At 49.4% G+C, this 9,181-nt stretch overlaps 1 protein-coding gene across 1 annotated transcript; it reads left to right on the top strand.

Moving 5' to 3' along the window:
• The first annotated feature begins 997 nt into the window (after nt 1-997).
• On the top strand, nt 998-8,863 carry LYG1 (lysozyme g1). The gene is made up of 5 exons (XM_062208778.1): nt 998-1,046; nt 4,169-4,267; nt 5,041-5,234; nt 8,450-8,582; nt 8,745-8,863. Exons 1-5 carry the CDS (start codon nt 998-1,000, stop codon nt 8,861-8,863), a joined length of 594 nt encoding a protein of 197 aa, XP_062064762.1.
• The last annotated feature ends 318 nt before the right edge of the window (nt 8,864-9,181 follow it).

Genomic DNA, 9,181 nt, shown 5'->3' with positions numbered 1-9,181 from the left:
GTGATGTGTTGGCACCCTGGCTCCACCATCCAGGGGAGGTGATGGACATGCCCTGCAGTGGGAGGCGCTGGTGGGAAAGAGGAGGCATTGGGGGCAGGGGCTGGCTCCTCCAGCATTCCCTGGGGTCAGCGGTAAACTGTTCCGGGTGGCATTGGTGTTTGGATGGTAGCTAGAGAGGGAACCAGGGAAGTTTGTGCTCGTGGAAGGGGATGAGAGGAATGGTTGGGATGAGAAAGAGAAGGCTTGGAGGCCAGGCTTGGCGGTTGCCAGTTCTCCAGGCTAGTGAGCCCCTTGCAAAATCAGTCCTGGAAACTCTGCCCACAATCCAACCTCCTAGGGATTTGTCTCCGCATCCTCCTCGGGCTCTGGCCCTGGAGTTCTAGGGAGGGAGTACGGGGATCTTGGATTCCCAGTGTGGGGGGAGGGGGACGGGGGATGTCTTCTGCCTCCTTCCTTTATCCAAAGTGAAGACTCAGTCCGTCTTCCAAGTCCCCGAGGAAAGGGTGACCGTTCCTCAAAGCTACAGGGAACGCAGCTCGCATTCAGAAAAAGCATTCCTCCCAAATTCTCCCTTTCATTTTCTCTTTAGACAAAGGAGAGGCCCTGGGAATAAGGCACAGGCACCAGAAATCTGCTTTTTGGGGTCTGGAGTCAGGACACTGTGTTTCTGGGTGCTGAGAGTCAAAGTCTCTCGGCTTCTTAAAACACTGAGCATCTGCTTATTCCTTGACAGTGTATCGAGTCATTGGGCTGAGTAGAAGTCTCGTCATTTTCAACCGGCTGGAGGGACGCATGGAGCACTGGTCCAATATTCGCTTTTTCACTATGACTTAAATGTCAATTTTCTCCATCTGCTGCATATGGAGGAACTTGTTCTTTTCATACTTGTCTTCAACTGAAACATTATATATCGCCGTGACACTGATCACAATTTTGCATCTTCTAACTAATTTCTATATAAAAATTGTCTCAGGAGCCGAACAATCGGATCCTCGACATGTCTGCCCTGTGGCTGCTCCTTGGTCTCCTTGCACTGACTGGTGAGTGTTTTCACTGTTTCTATTCCTTAATGTTTGGTTTATTTATTTTTATTCATTTGAAAGGCAGAGAGAGAGAGAGAGGGAGGAAAGAGAAAGCTCCCATCTACTGGGTCACTCCCCAAAGACCCACAATAGCTTGGACGGAGCCAGGTTGAAGCCAGGAGCCAGGGACCCAATCTGAGTCTTCCTGTGAGTGACAGGCACCTAACTGCTCGAGCCATCATCTGCACAGTAGCAGGCAGCTGGAGTCGGAAGCAGAGATGGATGGGAACCAGGCACTCCAACATGGGGATGCACCTGCTGCACCACGGTGCCCGCCCCCATTCCATGTTTTCTGATTGGCTTTAGAGATGGGAAGGCTAGTCACAGGAACCAAATGGTATTTCTGACACCTGCCACTCAGTGGAAAACATTTTTCTCCTAAGCTGTCCAATAAATCGTGGAGTTAGGAGCAGCTGTTGAGAGGGAGGCCCTCCCCCAATGCCTGACACAAGGATAGGGTTCTCCAGAATTTGGGGTGGGCTTAAAATCAGAGTGGCCTGAGGCCAGATTTCAAATAGATGAGCACATTGCTAATAACCTTTCTGTGCCCACTGCAAAAACTTTCACCCAAGTATCTACTGAGTGTGTTTGTAGACCGTGTACTTCCACTAGGATGTAAGACTGATGTGATTCAGCCAGAGAAGCCGTGTCCCAGAAACCAAGATGTGAGTGGGCTGACCACTGAGGCTGAGTGGCCACCGTGACTGAACTTCAGCTTTGGTCCTAAGGTTCCTTTCAGCTGAGACAACGAGGGAAACTATTTGTCTTTTGATAAATAAAATGAGGAAGCATAGTTCCTTGGGGGAAGCAAAACTTTCCCTGGCTCTAAATTAAAAACATTTCTCAGGTGGGGTCTTGGTTCTTGAAACTTTGATTTATTTGACAGAGAGGTAGACAGAGAGGGGGCATCTCCCAAACATGGGTTCCCCCCTTATCCGCCTGCAGTAGGCAGGTGTGGGCCAGGCTGAAGCCAGGAGCCAGGAACTCCATCCAGATCTTCCACCTGGGTGGTGGGAACCAAAGTATTTGAGCCATTTCCTGCTGTCTCCCAGCATGTGCATCAACAGGAGACTAAAATCAGAAGCAAAACCGAGGCTTGAACCCAGGCACCCCCATATGGGATGTGCGTGTCCCAGTGGTGTCTTAACCGCTGAGCCTGACGCCCGCCTCTTGGGTGGCATTGTATATTTATTATCTCTTGACCCATTCATTCAACAAACACTTAAACATTCCTACAAGGTGCTAGCCATGGGGACTCTAAGGAACCCTGCAGATCATGTGATGTGGTTAGAGAAGAGCCCACAAGGCAGGCAAGCAGGCAGCTGCAGTATTAAGGTATTTGTCACCAATCATAAAGACAAAAGTACACTTATTAAAAAAAAGTCCAGAGGACCTGTAGCTTAATTTTTACCATACTCATAAACAAACAGACCTTGTCATTTCCATATTTCTCAGGTTACTCACCACAGCTTCTAAATTATGTAGAGATGCTTTCTCCAGAACACTCGTTTTTGTTTTTGTTTTTGTTTTTTTTAAAGATGTTAACCTCATGAAGATGTTGGTAAGAAAATAGAACCATAGTGTGGCATTGTGGTATAGCGGGTAAAGCTGCCGCCTGTGGCACCAGCATCCCATATGGGTGCCAGTCCAAGACCCACCTGCTCTACTTCTGATCCAGCTCCCTCCTAATGTGCCTGGGAAAGCAGCAGAAGATGTCCCAAGTTCTTAGGTCCCTGCACACATGTGGGAGACTCAGAAGTAGTTCCTGGCTCCTGGGTTTGGCCTGGCCCAGCCCCTGGCTATTGTGGCCACTTGGAGAGTGAACCAGTAGATGGAAAATCTCTCTGTGTAACTCTAACTTTCAAGTAAACAAATAAAGAAAAGAAAAAAGAACCTTAACATGTAATTATGTAAACCTACAGGACTCATGTGATAATATGCAAGGGATATATTTCCAACAACCTGCAAATCCTTAAAACTTAATCTTTATTCTATGTTAGTCACAGAATAAAACAAAAAGTGATTGGATGAGAAGTTTCTACAAGCTTGTAATAGTGAAATGACTCTCACAGGGAGCACCGTCCTGCCCCGTGCAGGTATCTTGTCATGGTCTCATCCACCCTTCTCCAGGTGTGAACTGTAAATACAGTCAGCCCTGGCTGCCTTTGGGCAATTGGTTCTAGGACCTCCCCATATACCAAAATGGGCACATGCCTAAGTCCTACAAGGCACTAACGACTGGCAACATGGCAACATTTGAGGATCATGCACCGGCATAGTATTTGCACGGAACCTATGCACAACCTCCCCTATCCCTGTACTTTTTTATTGATTTTCATTTATTTGAAAGCAGAGAGAGAGACAGAGACAAATCTTCCATCTGCTAGTTCACTCTTCAAATGTCCACAACACCCAGGGCAGGGCCAGGCTGATGCCAGGAACCTGGAACTCAATCCAGGTCTCCTGTGTGGCTGGCAGGGACCCAAGAACTTGAGCCATCATCTGCTGCTCCCAGTGTCTGCATTAGCAGAAATCTAGCGTCAGGAGCTGGAGGCAGGTGTTAACCCCAGGCACTCCAGTATGGGATGTAGGCATCTTAACAGCCAGGCTACATGCCTTCTTCCTGAAGTTTTGTAGTTCCTGATGTTATTTTATTTATTTATTTATTTTTGACAGGTGGAGGTAGACAGAGAGAAAGAGTCAGAGAGAAAGGTCTTCCTTCCGTTGGTTCACCCCACAATGGCCGCTACAGCCAGCGCGCTGTGCTGATCCGAAGCCAGGAGCCAGGTGCCCTCTCCTGGTCTCCCATGCGGGTGCAGGGCCCAAGGACTTGGGCCATCCTCCACTGCCTTCCCAGGCCATGGCAGAGAGCTGGACTGGAAGAGGAGCTACTGGGACAGAACCGGCGCCCCATCCGGGACTAGAACCCAGGGTGCTGGCGCCGCAGGCGGAGGACTAGCCCAGTGAGCCATGGCGCCAGCCTCCTGAAATTATTATTTGTATTAATATCATTTCATCCCTAGAAGGACGATGAGAACTAGTCAAGTTAACACTTTTGGTTGAATTCCCTCGATTCGCAGCCTCAGCTGAAAGCAGCAATTGGGGGTGCTATGGCAACATCCGAACCCTGGACACCCCCGGAGCGTCTTGCGGGGTTGGAAGACGTCACGGCCTGAGCTACTGCGGTAATTACAATCCTCGGGTCTGTTCTCACCCTCTCAGCGTGGCTTCTTGGTGTCTACTGTCTCCCACAGTCCCACAGACCCAAGGGCGGAGAGAACACTGGATGTAGACGCCAAAGACTTCGTCAGAGTCCTGGCTCTGCTTCTTGAACAAGCCACTTAGCTGCCCCAGGCCTGTGGTGGAGCGGATAATAGCGATCAATTTGCAGCGCTGTTATATTATATTATATTATATTATATTATATTATAATATATTATATGGATGAGAGTGCCTTTTATAACCATAGAAGTCCCTTAGAAGGTAAGTGGCCAATCAAGTCACTTAGGGTTCGCTTTCCTTTCGCCCTGTGTTCTTGTTAAAATAAAGGCTTAAACTCGTGTGATTTTTAAATTGTCCCTTAGGGTTGGAGAGACTGGACTTGCTGAAGGGGTGGGGGACGTCCTCCATCGCATTGGTGCCCTTTGTCGCTGAGGGACAGAGACATCTTACTGGGTAACCCTGTCTGGGGTGCTCAGGGCCAGCCCAGTGGTGCTGCTGGGATTGTCCCCGGAAGGTCAGAGCAGCCCCGGAGAGCCCCAGCAGAGGGGAACTGCCAACTCAAACCCGCAGGAGGAGAATGTCCGAGAATGTCCACTAGAGACTTAAACCCCAAACTTGGCCTTCTTAGGTCTCCACTGCGTCCCCGATCCGCGGAGTGAACTTTCTCTGTCCCCTTGAGCTGCTGTTACAGGGTGAGGCGCTCCAAGCTGCGGCCCTCCTCCTGTGTTTGCTGTAGGAGTTCGGGCTTCTGAGCGGCTGGCGGAAATAGACACGCCGCGCCTGCTGAGACATCAGCCCATGATGCGCGCTGTGGGCCAAAGGTACTGCGTGGATCCCGCGGTGATCGCTGCCGTCCTGTCCCGGGAGTCTCAGGGTGGCGGCGTTCCGGTCAACGTGGGCACGGTGCACGATGGAATCGGAGAGGTGCAGGTAACGCTCCGTCATTAACGTGACATGTTGGCCTTCCACTTCCCGACGATACTCCATGGGGTCATGAGAGCCACAGCCCTGAGCCATGAGCAGCAACACTCACTTCGGCTTTGTTTACGGCCACAGTTTTTAAAAAGTTCATTTTTATTTATTTGAAAGTCAGAGTTACAGAGAGAGAGAGGGACAGGGACATCTTCCATCCACTGGTTCATTCTCCAAATGGCCACATTGACTGGGACTGGACCAGGCCGAAGCCAGAAGCCAGGAGCTTCTGCAGGGGCCCAAGCACTTGGGCCATCTTCCTCTGCTTTCCCAGGTACATCAGCAGGGAGCTGGATGGGAAGTGGAGCAGCCGGGACTTGAACTGGCATCCATATGAGATGCCAGCATTGCAGGTGGCGGCTTAACCTGCTATACCACAATTTCTTTTCAAAATAAATAGTGCTGTGTTTCCAGGAGACCATCCTCTTCTGGCTTTCCAATAAGGCTACAGTCCAGGAAAATATCACCGATTACATCTTTGCTTGGTTGTTTGGTGGCGAGGTGACCTTGCTTAGCCACTAAACTGGACCTCTGTCCCCCCCCCCCCCGTAAAACGCCATTCTTAGAGAATCATTATGCCGATTCAGTGAAATAATGTGGAAAAGTACCTGATATTTGGTAGGATATCAACAAATATTAAATTTCTTTTTCCTTGTCTTCTTTCTACACAATTCTTAGTTCTGAGGATCAAGTTTCATTTTTCACTAATTCTGCCTGTTGGCACGTATGTGTAGGAGATTTCCAGGGAATTGGCCATTAACCCCATTGTTGGATAGCATCTGTGCTGGGCAATCAGTGACGGCAGGAATCAAATGAGGCTCGAATTGTCCTATTGCATCTTACGCTGCTGTTGAAAAACCTATGAGTACTGTGGTCATGCATGCTTTTTTTTAAAAAAAAAAAAAAGATTTATTTATTTACTTGAAATCCAGAGTTACACAGAGAGAGGAGAGACAGAGAGAGAGAGAGGTCTGCCATCTGCTGGTTCACTCCCCAACTGGCCGCAATGGCCGGAACTGCACCGATCTGAAGCCAGGAGCCAGGAGCCTCCCCAGGGTCTTCCATGAGAGTGCAGGGGCCCAAAGACTTGGGCCATCCTCTACTGCTTTCCCTAGGCCATAGCAGAGAGCCAGATCGGAAGTGGAGCAGCTGGGTCTCGAACCAGCGCCCATAAGGATGCCTGTGCTTCAGGCCAGGGCATTAACCCACTGTACCACAGTGTTGGCCCCGGCCCCTCATGCATGCTTTTAAGCTTTTAGGAAAATCGACTTTTTTTTTCAGTTGGCTTCCTGTGAGTGCTTTGTATGACACCTAATTTAAAAGTACTTCCAAATACTTTTCTTTCTATTCGGGGACCCATCCAATAATTTGATGAGATGGGGTGGGGACATGTAATCTGTCTATGACAATTGACAACTCCACAAGGAAGGAGTTGCTACTGGAACGCCACACCCAAAATGCAGAACCGGAACCAAGAACACCTGGCGATGTTAGGGCTGGCATCATCCTGCTGCCCCATTCTTCCTCCTTTGTGAAACACGCTTCCTGGCAAAAGGAGTCCATCTCCTTTGAAGATGGAATGCAAATTCTGCACGTTCAGAAATTTCTCCCAAATATCAGGAGACCTACGTGGAGGTGGTAACTGAAGGTGTGTAAGAAGGGTTGGACAGAGGTCCTCTTGGATGTTGCAGCCACGCAGAAGGGGACTCACAGAAGCATCACTGCCCAGCATGGAAGCCAGTCCTGACTGTCGGGTGGTTTGCGTTTGCAGCATCGAGGGGAGGCATCAGACGGGCACCCACACTAACCCTATCTTTGGCTTGCAAGTTGGCCTCTCGCCGTGACACTGAAGCAGCCGTGAAATGTCTGTTCATCCCCTTCCTTAGCCAAAACCTTGTAGCTTCACAAGTATTAAAAAAAAAAAAAAAAAAAAAAAAAAAAAAAAAAAAAGCAGAGTAACAGAGAGAAAGGCAAGAGAAAAGAGAAAGAAAGAGGTATCTCATCCAAGGTTCACTCCCCAAATGGCCGCAATGGCCAGGACCGGGCCAGGAGCCTGGAACTCCATCTGGGTCTCCCACAGGCCACCCGGGCCTGTTCTCTGCTGCCTCCTCAGATGTATTAGCAGGGAGTGGGGTCAGCAGCCAGGACTCCAACTGGCATTCCACTGGGAGATGCTGCTGAGGCAAGCAGTGGCTTAGCCCACGGCACACCACCACGTTAGTACTTTCTAAACTCAGAACGCTTTCAAGAGGTCTACCTTCTTAACAGATGTTAAATACTGTACAATACAGTCGTGACAATTCCAGGTATAACGTTGTTCATCAGATTTCCAGTAACTTTTCATTCCAAGACTGAAATCTGATACATGTTGACTGGCAACTCTCCATTCTGCCTCCAACTTTTTTTTTTTTTTAAGATTTTATGTATTTATTTGAGAGGCAGAGTTACAGACAAAGAGAGGGAGAAACAGAAAGAAAGGTCTTCCTTCCATTGGTTCACTCCCCAAATGGCCACAATGGCCAGAGCTGGGCTGATCCGAAGCCAGGAGCCTGAATCTTCCTCCAGGTCTCCCACGTGGGTGCAGGGGTCCAAGCACTTGGGCCATCTTCCACTGCTTTCCCAGGACATTAGCAAGGAGCTGGATTGGAAGTGGAGCGGCTGGGACTTGTCCCATATTGTAAGCTCTCCTTCCTTTTAAAAGCTGAATGATATTCCATGAATTGTCTTCATCCATCACCGACATCTAGGTTGTCTCTACCTCTTGCTATTGTGAATAGCTCTGCAATGAACATGGAAGTACTCATGTTTCTTTGAGATCCTGATTTCAATAAACACCCAGAGGGAGGTTTGCTGGATCAGATGCTCAGTGGGTTTTTAATCTGAGGATTTTCTGTACCCTTCTCCATGATGACGGTCCTATTTCACACTCCCATCTGCAGTGCATCAGGGTTCCCATTTCCCCACTTCTGCACCGACACTGGCTTCTTTCGTGTTTTTGTGAGGAGCTTTACCTTTTTATCACCAGGAAGGCTGAAGGTGGCAGTGGCCCCACCGCAGGTGGAAGGAGAAGGGCAGGCGGATCAGAGAGCAGCGCTGAGCCTGTGACAGACACATCACCTGCCCGCCAAGCCAACCCAGCTCCCCTGGCTTTTCCTCTGCCTTCCTTCTTCCAGGACCCTGCCGCACATGCTCGCACACCTTGGATCAGCGAGCCCCAGGTTTCCCGCATGACCGAGACTCTGACTGCTAGAATCAAAGAAATCCAGAGGAGGTTTCCCACCTGGACTCCCGACCAGTACCTGAGAGGTATGTGTCCACAGGCCAATGGTTTCACAGCATGGAATTAAAAGGGACAAATGAGCCCCCAAGCCACGGATACATAGTTAGGGAAGAGAGTTTGGAAGAACTGAGCACCCTGGAGCAATGAGGGGCCGTGGGATCAGCACTAACCTCTCCCATGAATTCCAGGTGGGCTATGCGCCTATAGTGGGGGTGCTGGACGTGTCCGAAGCAGCCAGGACCTGAGTTGTGATTTCTGCAATGATGTCCTTGCTCGAGCCAAGTACCTCAAGAGACGTGGCTTCTAGCGCTTCCCTTGAATTCCAAGATCCCTGCCAACGAGGCCTCGCCCGCTGTTACACAGATGAACTAGCAGGTGGGGCTCGGACCTGCCCATTCAAGTCTAACACGAATCACAATAAAGGAATAAAGGATGACTCCTTGCATGCTGTGGCCGTGTGTTTGTGCATGTGTGTTTCAAGGTATGTCCAAGGAGGTTAGCTGCTACGTTTCTGTCAATGGACACTGACGAGGGTTGCCAAATTTAGCAAATAAAAATATAGGACGTTCAGCTTAAATTCCAGAAACTTGAAATGATAGGTCTGAGAAATGAAAGACATCTGGGT

Source organism: Lepus europaeus, chromosome 13 (assembly GCF_033115175.1).
Source record: "Lepus europaeus isolate LE1 chromosome 13, mLepTim1.pri, whole genome shotgun sequence".
NCBI lineage: Eukaryota > Metazoa > Chordata > Mammalia > Lagomorpha > Leporidae > Lepus > Lepus europaeus.
The sequence above is the reverse complement of the archived record's forward strand: the minus strand, read 5'-3'. Positions and strand labels throughout refer to the sequence as shown.